At 45.7% G+C, this 15,669-nt stretch overlaps 1 protein-coding gene across 1 annotated transcript in view; it reads right to left on the bottom strand.

Annotated features, from left to right (window-relative positions):
* LOC144684599 (calcium-binding protein 8) overlaps positions 1–15,267 on the bottom strand; it is a 387,172-nt gene extending 371,905 nt beyond the window's left edge. The window contains exons 1-2 of the mRNA XM_078548593.1: positions 14,898–15,267; positions 14,208–14,332 (exon numbers count right to left, since the gene is read on the bottom strand). Coding sequence (XP_078404719.1) covers positions 14,208–14,325 — 118 coding nt within the window. The 5' untranslated portion in view covers positions 14,326–14,332; positions 14,898–15,267. The remainder of the gene's footprint in view (positions 1–14,207; positions 14,333–14,897) is intronic.
* Positions 15,268–15,669: the final 402 nt, after the last annotated feature.

Genomic DNA, 15,669 nt, shown 5'->3' with positions numbered 1-15,669 from the left:
TCCTCCTGGAGGAGGTGGCTGCCGGGAGGGACACCCTTGTCCCCAGGAATGGAAGGAGGAGGCCACCACACCTTACCAAAAGAGCTTGGGAGGAGGCAGCAGTGCTGGTCAGCAACCATGATCTGAGGTGCACCTGGGTCCAGTGCCGCAAGAGGTTTATGACCTGCTGCACTCAGGAAGGGTGAGTACCATGTTGACATGGATCAGTGTGTTAAGTGTTAAGAGCTGGCTGTCCCCCCCGTGGAGCTCAGGGGTGTTGGAGTCTGAGTGCCAACCGTCAATATCGCCGGAGCTGGCCAAGGGGGTGAGCCCTGGCTGCTTGAACTGAGTGCCTTGCAGCTTGAGAGCCGTGACTCGGATGTGCCCTGCAAGGTGTTCCTCAGGTGGGGTTGGCCAGGCTGCAATGGCGCTGCAGGTAGAGAGTGGACTAATCAATGCTTCTCTGTCCTTTCAGGGGAAGAGGACCCATAACAACATTGAAAGGTCACAGACTGGCGGAGGTCCCCAAACTGCCTAATCCTAACCAGATATGAGCAGGTTGCCTTGGAGCTGGAGAGGCGCCACACACCTTGGTCAACCAGTCACGGAGAGATTATGGTGTCAGATGAAGATAAGAGTGCAGTGTGCAAAGGCGAGAGTTTCAGGTGGTGCAAACATTCTTGTGTAGTCTCTTCATTGATGGGAGCCTCAAAACTGGATTCCTCATTGATCATTGAAAGGCAATAGCACCATGATGCAGATCTCCATTGTCTCACCAGGGTGCCTGGCATGCACAGTGACAGTGTGATGACTTAACTAATGACATGTCGTTGTTTTCCCTTAGATTTACCACCACACACCGATCACAAGACCCTAATGCACTACCCCTGATGCCAGAGGACCACCAGGCTCCACATGCATGTGCATCACACCTGTTCTCTGAACCAGGCACCAGCGCAGATACCTGCACCTCGATGGGCGTTAGATCGGCAGCCAGAATGTCAGTGTACATTGGTGAGGGCACTTTACACTCACTTGAGGTGCAGGCAGAGGCAGAGGATGCCCAGGGCACCGGCAGTTGGAGGGCTGCTGAAGACCAGGATGATGCTGGGTTGAAGGCAGATGATGAGACTCTGGAGTCAGGTCCATTAGGTGGCAGAAGCTGGATGTCCAGCGAGATGTGCAGGACAATCTGGTGGAGATCCACAAGGGTGCCATGGTCTCCGTTAACCCTCGTGGCCGAGCGCACTGCCTCCTCCATTGAGAGTGTGGCAGCTCCAGGGACAGAATCAGGGGTTCCTGGGGTTGCGCTCAGACCTGCAAACCTCACACAGGCATTGACCTCAGATGGTCAGCGTCAGTGTTGTAGATGGATGAGGCACCCAATATCCCAGCTAGGTGCCCGTCCATCAATGGTGACCAGGGACATCCAGAGCGACCTCATGTTGGTGCACGAGCTGCTTTTCATTTCTGTGGGCTCCTCGCAGGGCGCTCTGGATGACAGCAGCAGCTCCTCCACCCCTCTGCCAGTGACCGTGGCATCTGATGAGGTTGCGAGGACTGGGGAGATGCCAGCCATGGCACTAGCCACTCCCTCCCAGGTGGGGCCAGCACAGGCTCCACGGGCCAGAGGACGACTGCCAAGGTCATCAAGGCCAACAGGACAGCAGAGTCAGCAGGCTGTCTCCAATGCCGCTGCCAGCGAGGGGGGAGCACCAAGACAGATCACTCATAAACATAAGTTCAAGGCACCATGAGCACAAGAGGGACAGGTCATGGGTGATCTTCTGTTGTGCAATGTTTTATTTATGTGTACTGATCTGGGGTTGAAGACCAGAGAAGGTCCTGTTAATTTGCTTGGACTATCAAAATGAGATCATTTTATTTTGTTGTAATAGCCTGATTATGCTTCACATTTTTCTTTGGTGTAGGGTACGCCAGTATGTAACTCTGGACCTGGGTGGCTCTAAACTTTATTGCACAGGCACTGAGTGGAATTTGGGTTCAAATGAAAGGGTCATTTCAGACATCCGGGATGAAGGTGGCAGCCCTGGCATGAGGTGGGAGAGGTTCTTTGGCAGCCTAGCATAAGGAGCATTGGATCAAGGCGTCCCTGGTGTCCCTTCCTCCCTGGAGGTTATCGAGGTCTGCCTCCACACCCTCAGTGTTCTCCTCACCATGCTCATCTTCTGACTCTACTGGATTCATCTTCTGTGGCCTGTGGAGCTGCATGAAAAGCCTCTTCCTCCAGTTGGTGCCCCCCTTGCCAGTGCCAGATTGTGGAGAGTGCAGCATGCCACCATGATCAGTGACACCCACTCTGTGGGGCATTGTAGTGCTCCCCTTGAACGGTTCAAGCATCGGAAGCAAGTCTTCAGAAGACCTATGGTCCTCTCTATCACCGCCCTTGTGGAGGCATGAATCCCACTATAACGCTGCTCTGCCTCTGTTCTTGGGTGGTGGAGAGGCGTCATGAGCTAACTTTTCAACAGATAGTCCTTGTCGCCCAGCAGCCATCCATCCAGTCGAGCTGGAGCGCTGAACAGCCTTGACACCTGGGAGTGTCTCAGGATATAAGCATCATGGGAGCTGCCTGGGTACTTAGCACAGACTTGCAGAATCTGCATCCTGTGATCACACACTATCTGCACGTTCATGGAGTGGAAGCCCTTCCTGTTGATGAAGGCACCCGGCTGACCCGCTGGGGCCTTGATGGCCACATGTGTGCAGTCGATTACACCCTGCATGTGGGGGAACCCAGCAATTGCCACAAAGCCCCTGGCTCGTTCAGCTGGTTGGCCTCGTCCGTACAGAAATGAATGAAAGTCAGACCCGCCTGAACAGAGCGTCTGTCACCAGCTTGATGCAACTGTGGACAGCTGATTGGGAGACTCCACACAGATCCCCCACTGAGCCCTGGAAAGAGCCAGAGGCATAGAAGTTGAGGGCCACTGTGGCCTTCAGAGCCACTGGCATGGGGTGTCCACCCACACAGTCGGAGCTGATCTCAGGCCCAATCATGTGACAAATAGAGGTCACAGTCTCCCTGGAGAGGCGGAGCCTCCTTCAGCATTGCACCTCGGACATATTGAGGTAGCTGCATCACCGCTTGTAAACCCTGACAACAGGGTAGCGGTGTCTTCTGCGGCCCCCTCCACCTTGGATTACCTGCTGTCCCTGCACCCCTTTTTTTGTGCCTCTCCTCCCACAGGTCATTCCCTTGGAAGCTGCATTGGGACACCTGGCCTCCCCACCCTTCTGCTCCTCTCTTTCAGAGGAGGTGCCTCCAATGGAGACCACAATCCCCATTACCAGGGTAAAGGAAGGGTCTGATACCTGGAAGGGTCCACACGGTCTGAATCCTCCAGGGGCTTTGGAGACACCAAAGAGGCCTGAAATGAAGCCTAGAAATGCTGAGAATGTCGCTCAGAACAGAGATGAAGCTGTCAATAAGCAACCAGCAGCAAACTATCTCCCAAACTCCTCATTACTCACACTGGCAAAGCTGCTGATCCTTTTTTCCCACCCTTGTGTGAGGTTTTGCAAATTGTCAGCTGCCTGCCTGCCCGTTTTGCCCGTACGACAAGTGCGAAATCGCACAGGCAATGAAAAATCGGCTTTTTTAATGGCCTTAACTAGCCTCTTAATTGATAGTGGGCAGAGCTCCGACTGAAATCGCACATGAGCACGGGATGACACCATCTCTATAATCAGGCAGATAGATACTGTTCTTTACAGCCACAGCTTTGACTCCTGAAGGTTGTGTTGCCTGCCAGATGCCAGGGTTAAGGATATCTCTTCATGGCTTGAGAAGAACTTGGACTGGAAGTGGGAGGATCTAGCTGTCATAATCCACATTGGAAGCAACGACAAAGGTAAAAATAGGAATGAAGGAATTTGAGGAGCTAAGGCACAAATTAAAAAGCAGCATCTCAAAGGTATATAGTCTCTGGACTACTAAAGGAGCCACATGCAAATTGACATAGGGACAAGCAGATAAGAGGATTGAATGTGAGACTCGGAGAGTGTTATGGGGGACAGGGTTTTTGATGGGGCCACTGGCACCAGTACTTGGGAAAGAGGGAACTGTTCCATTGGGACTGACTCCTATTAAACCTGGCTGTAGTGTACTGGGGAATCGAATAAATAGGGCCATAGATAAGGCTTTAAACTAGGCGTAGCTGTGAGGTTTTTGCTGAGCGAAACATATAAATCCAAAGAGGAAAGTCAAAACCATACAGCAGTGTCACAAAATAAAAACAAAAATGCTGGAAATGCTCAGAATGTCAGGCAGCATCTGTGGAGAGGAACTGAGTTAATGTTTCAGGTCAAGATCACCTTTCATCAGAAGATAGATGGAAAGGTTAGTAGAGCCAACACAAGGAGGGAGGGTGTAGGAAGATGAAAAGGGGATGCCTCCAATAGGGTGGAGGGCAGGACAGATTTAATTACAAAAGATTTCATGGTGCAAAAGCCAAAGAGAGTGGTAATGGGCATCGTAAAGAGACAAATGATGTGTCTGGATGAGGCGTGAATGGCTACATAGCATGCTGCAGCTATCTGAATGCAACTTGAAGGAATAAAGAAAGAAACGAGACAAGACTGACCTGGCAAAGAAAAACATATATGTGTTATATAAACATATATATAAAACAGAATAAGATGGAGGTAGGAGTTATGATCTAAAACTGTTGAACTCAATGTTGAGTCCAGAAGGCTATAGAGTGCCAAGTCAAAAGATGAGGTGTTGTTCCTCGAACTTGCATTGAGCTTCATTGCAACACTGTAGCAGACCAAGAACAGAATGGGAGCAAGGTGGAGAATTAAAATGACAAGCAACAGAAAGCTCAGGATTATGCTTGCAGACTGAATGGATGTGTTCCACAAAGCGTTCACCAGCCTGCGTTTGGTCTCCCCACGGTAGAGGACACTACAGCGTGAGCAATGAATGCAGTATACTAAATTGAAAGAAGTGCAAGTAAATTACTGTTTCACTTAGAAGGAGTGTTTGGGGCCTTGAATGGTGAGAAGGGAGGGGGTAAAAGGACAGGTGTCCTGTGCTTACATGGAAAGGTGCCGTAGGAAAGGCCGTGGGCATTAGGGGTGACTGCGGAACATATTGATGGCTGAGATCAATAGTTTCTTGGAATCTAGAGAAACCAAGGGTCATGGGAGTCAGGCAGGAAAGTGGAGTTGAGTTTGAAGACCAACCATGATCTTATTGAATGGTGAAGCAGGACGGAGGGGCCATATTGCTGACTCCTGATCCTATTCCTCATCATTGTTCCAATATGTTTAGCTAATTCAGTGTAGAGCACAGGTCTAACATCTTCATTGTCTGCATGGCCCAGTACCTCACTGCATAGTGCATTTATCTATTGAATCATTCAGCCAATTTTATTCCTATAGCCTTGCAAAAATTTCTGCTATCAGTTGCCTAGACTTTAAACTCAGGAATTGCCTTCCTGACCTTCTTTGTTTCTCTACCTCCCTCTCCTCCTTTAAGACCTTACATAAAACTTACCCTTTTGCCTAAACTTTTAGTCTCTTTATGTGGGTCGTTACCGAATTTTGTTTGATAGCCATCCTGTGATCTACATTAAAGATGCCATATAAATGCAAGTTATTGTTGATGCTTTGCTCACCATTTACGTTTCTGATGTGTTCCTTATGTTGTGATTACTGTGTTTTCTGGTTGTAATTGTATTTTTGTACATTTTAACTTTTCACTGCAGCTTAATACAGCTTCCAGTTTCACTACTACCTGATCAAAATTAAACCAAAAGTGCAAGGACACTATTTACCCCATTGATAACGTTTTTGTTATGAGCAGGGATTCCAGTAAAACGTTGAGATGCATTGGAAACAAGGACCTTCTTTCTTAACATCGCCCTTAAAAGTAATTACAAATAGAAAAGAGAGAAAACTCTTGAGCCAGGGTCAAGGATGTCACTGAACAGCTGCAGGGCATTCTAAAGGGGGAGGGCAAACAGAAAGGGATCGTGGTACATATTGGTACCAATGACATAGGTAGAAAGAGGGATGAGATCCTGCAAGCAGAATTTAGGGAGCTAGGAAGCAGATTAAAAAACAAGACCTGGATTGCTTCCGGTGCCACATGCGAAGTGAGTGAAGAAATAGGAGGTTAGTCCAGATGAATGCGTGACTGGAGAGATGGTGCAGGAGGGGGGGCTTTAGAGTTCTGGGACATTGGGACCGATTCTGGGGGCAGTGGGACCTGTACAAGGCGGATGGGTTGCACCTGAACAAGAATGGGACCAACATCCTTACGGGGAAGTTTGCTAATGCTGTTAGGGAGGGTTTAAACTAACTTAGCAGGAGGGATGGGATCCTGAGAGGAGTTTCAGCAGGGGGAGATGCACAGCCAAAATTAGAAGAGAGAGCAAGTGAGTCTGGAAGGCATAGAAATTATAGGCCAGTTAAGGCACAAGGGAGTTTGGCACGGTTGGATGGTATTTATTTTAATACAAGGAGTCGGACAAATAAGGCAGATGAGTTGAGGGCACAAATTAACACATGAAGTATGATGTCATTGCTGTCACAGAGACATGGTTGAAAGAGGGGCAGGATTGGCAGCTCAATATTCCAGGATATAGGGTCTTCAGGCGAGACAAGGAAGGAGGTAAAAGAGGGGGTATTGCAATATTGATCAAGGAATCAATTACAGCAGTAAGGAGGGATGAAATCTTAGAAGGCTCCTCAAATGAAGCCATATGGGTAGAAATGAAAAACAAAAAAGGAGCAATCACATTGCTGGGAGTGTACCATAGGCCCCCAAACAGTCAGAGAGAAATAGAAGAGCAGATATGTAGGCAAAGTTCGGAGAAGAGTAAAAATAATAGGATAGTAATAGTGGGGGATTTCAACTTCCCCAACATTAATTGGGTTAGTCATAGTGTGATAGGTTTAGAGGGAGTGGAATTCTTAAAATTCATCAAGGAGAGCTTTTTAAGCCAGTATGTAGAAGGTCCTACAAGAGAGGGGATGGTCCTGGACTCAATTTTAGGGAATGAAGTCGGGCAAGTGGTAGAGGTACTAGTGGGGGAGCATTTTGCAGATAGTGATCATAACTCCGTTAGATTCAAGGCTGTTATGGAAAGGGACAAGGATGGGCCAGAAATCAGAGTTCTAAATTGGGGGAAGGCCGAATTTAATAAGATCAGATATGATTTGGCCAGAGTGGACAGGGAGCAGCTACTTTTAGGTAAACCTGCATCAGAGCAGTGGGGCTCATGCAAAAAGGAAATAGGGAGAGTACAGGGCCAACATATTCCAGGAAAGATAAAGGGACCAATGAATCCAGGGAAAGGAGGAGAAATAATGAAAATATCAAAATATTTGACCTGCTTGTGCACAAACAGCACAAATATGGAATACTCTCTCAAATGAATATATTCATATAAAGCTGCAAGCTGTGCCCTGTTATTGAGCATATGCAATGTATTTAATTATTGGATGTGGAGGGATTTACAGGATTGAATAAAGAGAAAAGGGGAGGCTTATGGCAGATACCAAGGGCTCAAAACAGCAGAAGCCCTAGAGGAGTATAGAATGTGTAGGGGGGAACTTAAAAACGAAACTAGGAGACCAAAAAGGGAGCATGAAAAAATACTGGCAGGTAAAATAAAGTCAAATCCAAAGTTATTTTACAAGTTTATTAAGGGTAAGAGGATAACTAGGGAAAAAGTAGGGCCCACTAAGGGCCATAGTGGTGATTTGTGTGTGGAGCCAGAAGACATAGGTAGGGTTCTAACTGGATACTTTGTGTCAGTGTTCACAAGTGAGAGGGATGACGTGGGTATGCAAATCAGGCAGAAGGACTGTGATATAATTAAGGAAATTAGTATAGAAAGGGATGAGGTTCTAAGTGGTCTGGCAGGCTTAAAAGTAGGTAAATCTCCAGGCCCGGACGAAATGTATCCCAGGCTGTTGAGTGAGGCAAGGGAGGAGATAGCAGGGGTGCTGGCAATAATTTTCACTACCTCTCTGGCCACAGGAGAGGTGCCAGTGGACTGGAGGACAGCCAATGTGGTACCGTTATTCAACAGGCCAGTCAGTCTAACCTCAGTGGTGGAGAAACTATTGGAAGCAATTCTGAGGGACAGAATTAATCTACACTTGGAGAGGCAAGGATTAATCAAGGACATTCAGCATGGTTTTGTTAAGGGGAGGTCATGTCTGACCTAATTGATTGAATTTTTCGAAGAGGTGACCAGTTGTGTAGATGAGGGCAATGCACTTGACGTAGTCTACTTGGACTTCAGCAAGGCTTTTGATAAGGTCCCGTATGGGAGACTGATTACAAAGGTAAGAGCCCATGGGATCCAAGGCAATTTGGCAAATTAGATCCAGAATTGGCTGAGTGGCAGGAAGCAGAAGGTGATGGTCGAGGGGTGTTTTTGTGACTGGATGCCTGTGTCCAATGGGGTTCCACAGGGATCAGTGTTGGGTCCCTTAGCTGTTTGTGGTATATATAAACAATTTAGATTTGAATGTAGGTGGGTTGATCAGTAAGTTCGCGGGTGACATGAAAATTGGTGGGGTGGTAAATAGTAAGAAGGACAGCCTTAGATTACAGGAGGATATAGACAGGCTGGTCAGATGGGCTGATCAGTGGCAAATGGAATTTAATCCGGATAAGTGTGAGATGTACTTGGGCAGGACAAACAAAGCATGGGAATACACGATGAATGGTAGGACCCTGGGAAGTACCGAGGATCAGAGGGACCTTGGTGTGCATGTCCACCGGTCCCTTAAGGTAGCAGGACAGGTAGATCAGGTGATTGAGAAGGCATATGGGATACTTGCCTTTATTAGCCAAGGCATAGAATATAACAGCAAGGAGGCTGGAACTGTATAAAACGCTGGTTAGGCCACAGCTAGAGTATTGCGTGCATTATAGGAAGGATGTGTTTGCACTAGAGAGAATGCAGAGGAGATTTACCAGGACATTGCCTGGGCTGGAGAGTTTTAGTTATGAGGAAAGATTGGATAGACTGGGGTTATTTTCCTTGGAGCAGAGGAGATTGAGGGGGGACATGATTGAGGTGTATAAAATTATGAGGGGCATAGATAGGGTAGACAGGAAGGAACTTTTCCCCTTGGTGGAGGAATCAATAACCAGGGGGCATAGGTTTAAGGTAAGGGGCAGGAGGGCATGTGAGGAAGAATTTTTTCACCCAGAGAGTGGTGGGAATCTGGAATTCACTGCCTGAAAGGGTGGTAGAGGCAGAAACCCTCATAACATTTAAGAAGTATTTGGATGTGCACTTGCAATGCCATGGCATACAAGGCTATTGGCCTAGTGCTGGAAAATGGGATTAGAATAGTTAGGTACTTGTTTGACAGGCGCAGACTCGATGGGCCGAAGGGCCTTTTTCTGTGCTGTAAAACTCTATGAATCTATGACTCTAAAACATAAATGACCCAGATATCTTCAAACAAATCACTAATGCTGACTTCCCTTTGAAGACCACACCTCTGAACCTTCAGCTACATGATATTCAAGAAAACACAAAGTTCCATATGACAGAGCGAGCAGCAGAGAAATAGTCAGCAATGCTACAGATTAAACAGAGCTCCAATTCCATGTATTTGCATAAACCCTGTGAAAATCCAGATGAAAGTTGAAAAAATGGAAATGCATAGCAGGTCAGTCAGCATCCAAAATAGAAAGATTAACTGGGACATACCTGAAACATTGTTCTTTTTCTTTCAAATTAAACATTGTTCCTGCCTCTCTCTGCAACTATTACACAACAAAATATTGGACCTTATATTCCTTATTGGCAAAAAACATAGATGCAAGTAAAGGGTGGCAAAATGTCATGAGAGAGGATCACAAATGATAGCTTGGTATTTGACACTGCTCTGAGTTCCTCCCTCTCCAAAAATGGCTATTAAAAAAAACAAGAAAACAAAATGACAACTTAACTTGCTAAAGGCCTTGTTAAAGGTGATTAATGATGAGCTCATTCAGCGTTCTATAGGTGTTGATTCACATCAAAAAATATTTTACTTCAGAACAGACCTGGAGTTATTGAGCTAAATAAATGTGTACCGCCACAGAATCAGAGGAGTGAATAATACAGAGGAACTTTCTGTCCAAAAACACCATTGGTAAGTATATTTCAGTAGAGCAGGATGAGGAGGAGGAGATATTGGCCAAGGAGTGCAGGATGTGTAGGAAGCAAGAGACTTACAGTAGCTACTACTCCAGATGATATGACAGCAAATAACATTCATGCCACACAAATGCCAGGCAATGGCCATCATTAACAAGACAGAATCTAACCATCTCCCCGTGATGTTCAATGAAATTACCATCGCTGAATCTCTGACCATCAACATCTGGGAATTATCATTGATCAGAAGCTTAACTGGACCAACCATACAAATACTGAGGCTGAGAATTGTGCAGTGAGTAACTCACCTCCTGACTCCCCAAAGCCTGTCCACCATCTACAAGGCACAAGTCAGGAATATGATGGAATACTGTCCACATGTCTGGATGAGTGCAGCTCCAACAATACTCAAAAAGTTAAACATCATCCAGGACAAAGCAGTCCTTTTGATCAGCATCCCATGTACCACCTTAAACAATCAGTTCCTCCATCAGCAGTGCACAGTGGCAGCAGTGTGTACCATCCAAGTTACAATGCAAAAACTCGCCAAGCCTCCTTTGACAGCACATTTTAAACCTGTGACCTCTACCATCTAGAAGGACAAGGGCAGCAGATGCATGGGAACACTACCACCTGCAAGTTCCCCTCCAAGTCACTCACCATCCTGACTTGGAATTACATTACTTTCTCAAGGGCAATTTGGGATGGGCAACAAATGCCAGTGAGGTGCTCACCCCTTGAACAAATTTTTTAAAAAGCTACTTGGATCTGGCAGAGGAGAAGTGAATAAGGTTGTCAGGGAAGTTGTGACTGAGGTTTGCCATCAGTCTCACTAAGACTTGCAGCAACAGTCAACAATAAGCCATAAACTACCAAAGTCATCACTGACCTCAACTCTTATGTCACATTACACTTCACAGGGCATCTCACCAGTCAGCACATCTGACTTGAAACCAGGGTCTTTGAACATATCATTTTCATTAAAAGTACTAGACAAAAGAATTTCAGGGCCTAAAGAACTTAGAGTAAATTGATTCATTGCGTAGCCCTACCATGGGACCGTGTTCAACGGGAGCAGAAATTGAGATACAGTGTTGATGCTGATCTTTCAAACCTAGAGTCTTGCAAAGATTGTGGGAATGGAATTTACATAATCCTGGTGTTTTTTTTCTTCTAATGGTTATTCTAGTGTATGTGACAATTAATGCAAACCTGATTTAACATATCCACTTTTTGTTCAAATAAGTTCCCGTACTTAAATAAATCCTTTAATAACAATTTTTATTATATTGTGCTAGCTTGTCTGAGTTCACCCAAGCTCACCCAAGTCAAAAGGTTGGGGTTGGGAGAGAAATTGTTTCACATAGTGCTGCTACTTTAGTTCGCCGAGGGCAGGCAGCGCAGCAGGCCATTCATTACCTGCATTACCGCAATGCTGCTAGAAGCAAAGTTCTCCTCCTGAGTGTTCAAATCTCACTCCAGGACTTGAATGGAAGCTTTAGACTGACATTTCAATGCAATATTTCGGGAGTGATGCATCAGAGGAACTGTTTTCAGATGAGGCACTAAAATATTGCTCTATCTGCTTTGCAGTTCCAAGCGTTCCCATTATAAAATGGACAGTAAAGCCACCAGGGATAATAAACTATAGTTATGAGGAGAGTTTCGAGGCAGTAGGATCATTTTCATTGGAGCAGAGGAGGCTAAAGGAGATGTAATTTTAAAGAAAGAAAATCAAAAGGATTGGGTGAATAGTGAAAGAATATCTTCTCTGGTTAGAGAATTGGTGGCAAAGGATCATCAATTAAAAGAATAAGGAAAGGTTAAAAGAAATGCCTTTACACAGAAAGTTGATGAAATGCTTTGCTATGGAACGTAGTTTGCACTGTTCAAGAAAAAAGTGGAGAATCATTTGAAGTAGAGCGAGATACAAGGCTGTGGAGAGAGAGCAGGGCAGTGGCATTCACTTTGCTAAAGCAAGGAGCTGGTACAGATGGGCCAAGTGGCCGCCTTCTGCACTACAAATCTCGATGGTTTTATATGTACAATGCAAGGAGCTTTACTCTGTATTTGGCTGTACTTTACCTGACCTGACAGTATTTGATATAGGTAGTTGATAGATTGAAAAGGAAAAATCCTTCATTCATCAACACTGATATTGCTGGTTTGACATTGCCAAAATTCACTAATATGTGCAATATGCTTTTATCTCTATCTTGTGTTGTTAGCTGGCTCTGTAATTTTGGATGGTTTTACTTTTCTTACAGCTTCTTAGATCCTTGGCGTTTGATTTTTTTTTAATTTAAGCATAAGCCCTTGACTTGCAATAAATATACAATTCCAAATAGTAAAGTAATATTTTTTTCCAAATGTACAGTACCTCAAACTACATTATTCAAACCACCTTAATAAAATACCTGACAGCTTTTACACCATTCTTTTTCTCTCAGTGAAAGATTAATTAGACTGAAAATGCCATTGCATCAACTACTCCTAAGAGATTGTAACATAGGAAAAGAGAAAACAACATCTATGCTCTCCCCTCCCACTCACTGCTTGGTTTAACTGGTGGTTAACATGTTTGCTTCCATATCTACCTCTAATCCAGGAATGTTTCAGTACAGGAACAGGCCATTCGGTCCATTAGGTCAGTGCTGTTTTCTCTAGGAACCAACTAGCTTGCTTTCACTCTCCTGCTTGCTCCCCATATCTTTTAATACATTGAGAGAATCAGCAGTTGAGTAAAATGGGCAGTGCGTTCACTCCTAGCATGTAAGGGTTTGACCCAGCTCTGACGGGCTGATATTACTGTCTACATCTTTGTTTCATAGACTGAAACAGATATGGAAAAAAAAAATCAAAATTATACACGCAATTGCCACAATGCATTCTCAAAAATTAATCTTGCTGGATTTATGCTGCAAGTTCCTCCTGTAGTGCTTCAAAGGATTCGGTTAAAATAAATTCAAAGTTTTATAACAAGTGGAATAAATACTTTTTAAAAGAGTTTATTCCCTTGTAAAAACACAGGAAGAAAAATTAACTTTGAAGACTAAATCAAAAATGAATTATTCAATAGTTCTTACACTGTCCTTTATCAGTCGAGGGATTTCCTAAAGCTGAAAATAATGAGCAATGACTAACACTATCTTAATTAACATTGACCTTATTACATCTGAATCTATACGCATGCTAAAAGTCTGCTGGGACCCGCACATCGGGTTAGCTCTTAGGAATTCACTGCACATTTAGTCAATGTAAAATTTAAATACATGTCGCTCCGATTGAAGTATGCACCCAAGTTAAATAACACCTAGGAATCGTGGATGCCTAGTGTTGTTAAAGAAATTCACTTGGGGGTGAGGGCAGACCTACACAATAGTTTCTCCCGCGAATTGTTTCTGTTTAAAATTGCAGAACATTTTATTCTATTTCTAAGTAGTTTTTTTTTCCCAAATTACCCAGTGGGATGAAAAATTACAAAACATTTATTGATATCTTCTGAAAATGAGGGTTCTCAATGGGAAATTAAACATAGACATACTTATCGAGCTAAAGATTCGGTATTTGATATGAAATGCAGTGGGAGAAAAAGTAAATGTTAGTATTTGCAGCATTCCAGTTACTGCCTGTATCTTTCTGGAGCCCTGTACACTGCGCTCGTTTTACTAAACATATAGCCGAATGTTGGTAAATTTACCCTTTGCTACGCAATGGATGCAAACTGTCCTTTTTGTGCATTTGGTCATTTTGCTGTGCATCAAAAGTTGATTGCCATTGGCATCGAACAGTCGACCTGCTCCCTGTTGCATCTCCCACAAGTTAGATGGAATTACTGAGAATGTACAGCACAGAAACAGGCCGCTCGCTTCAACTGGTCAATGCCGCTCTTTGCTCTGCCCAACACCCTCCTCCCACATGTCATCCTTACTGATCTTGACCATTTTTTTTTTGGTGTGAATTGCCACTATGTCAGACGCAGACCAGACCATGACTCTGCTAACTGTGATATGGGCGCTTTGTCGTTCTGCCCACGCTTGTTGCAACAATTAAAATCAGTGCAGCCGAAGACACGCTCCCTACCCTCCAGCTCCTCTTCTGAAATGTTGGCCAACTGTTCAATCTCGCTGCCGTCGGACAGTGAGCCGCTCAGGTAATTCCCTTTGTACAGGAGCCCGGTGTGCACAGGGTGAAAAGGCATCTTCTCCCTGTGTGAGAGAAAAAATACGCAAGCATTAACTAGGGGGGGTGGGTGGTGGTGGGGGTGGTGAGCCATTCGCTCCTCCTGAGCTCCCAGGTTGACTCCTCACCTCAAGATCGCAGCCAAATTCTGCTGCCCTTCGATGTGACTCAAGCAGACCCAGGGTATCTGAAACCAAGCGGGATGGGGCAGGGGGGGGAATGGTCGAACCGCCTCTAAGGTCCCACACCAACCCCATGGGGTGGCAGTGGAGGGGGTTGCTGAGGACCTGTTCCCTCGGGAAATATTATGGAAGCAGCTCCCACTTGTCAGAAGAAATCGGTGCTCCCACTTCATACACAGCTTTCGAAAAGAAGCAAAACTGCTCCCTTTGGTCATCTCCCGAGGACTGAAAGCAGAGACACAAAGATGCGGCTATCCCCCAAATATAGTAGTGATGGTGGGCGGGGGGGCTGCTGTAACTATCAGGACTATTACCCGTGAGAATGCCAACGCCAGCCCCTAATGCCCTCCCACTGAAAGCCAGGGTCCCGACAGTGTGAAGGTCAAATCCCGGAGCCAGTCCGATTTACCTGCTTTGCTGGTGCGTTGGTTGTAATCCGGAGTAAAGATGCCTTTCGCCTTCCCCGTGCTGGCTGGAGCAGCGCCTTGTTCCTGGGCAGCGGGGAGGTCACCTTTGACTGGACGAGCTGGAGGAGGATCACCTGGCACGCTGGCCGCTGCCCCAGGTGGAGGGGGTGCGCTGGGGGTGCCCGGGCTTGGGCGATCAGAGGAGAGAGCTGGCCAACCTGGGGCTGCTTCACTTCACCATTTCCAATCCCCAGGCAGCGCCGGAGCAGGAGTTCCATTCGCTTTCAAACTCCAATTCGTCAGACGAACGCCTGGGATTCGTTTCGAAGAGCCATTCCCAAAGTTGCTCCTGCTGAACGCCCGGCGCTGCCAAACATCGGGGCAGGTTTGTGAGTGAAAAGCTTCAGCTCCAGCTCCGGGCCGTGCGCAGCAAGCTGCCCGCCCAGAAATGTTCAGTCTTTTAAAGGGACGACTTTTTATCCTGTCACAGGCTGATGTGGTGCCAGGGGTTTTCGGCACCAGATTATGCGCATGTCTTGCACAGGGTCAATTGTAGAGGTGTCACATAAAAGCCTGGGGGTGGGGGGGCATCTCTGGCAGATTTTAAGCCCTGTGTAAATTATAATGTCTACTCGATATGCCATGGATTGTTCATAGCTGCTCATTGACACTGTCCCCTTAACGCATATCAACAGAAAGTTGTTGCTAAATCTGTTTATGAGGCTCAAATTCTGACAAATTTAACGACAATTCAGCACAATTCTAAAATTAAAC

This window comes from Cetorhinus maximus, chromosome 9 (assembly GCF_964194155.1).
Source record: "Cetorhinus maximus chromosome 9, sCetMax3.hap1.1, whole genome shotgun sequence".
Lineage (NCBI taxonomy): Eukaryota > Metazoa > Chordata > Chondrichthyes > Lamniformes > Cetorhinidae > Cetorhinus > Cetorhinus maximus.
The sequence above is the reverse complement of the archived record's forward strand: the minus strand, read 5'-3'. Positions and strand labels throughout refer to the sequence as shown.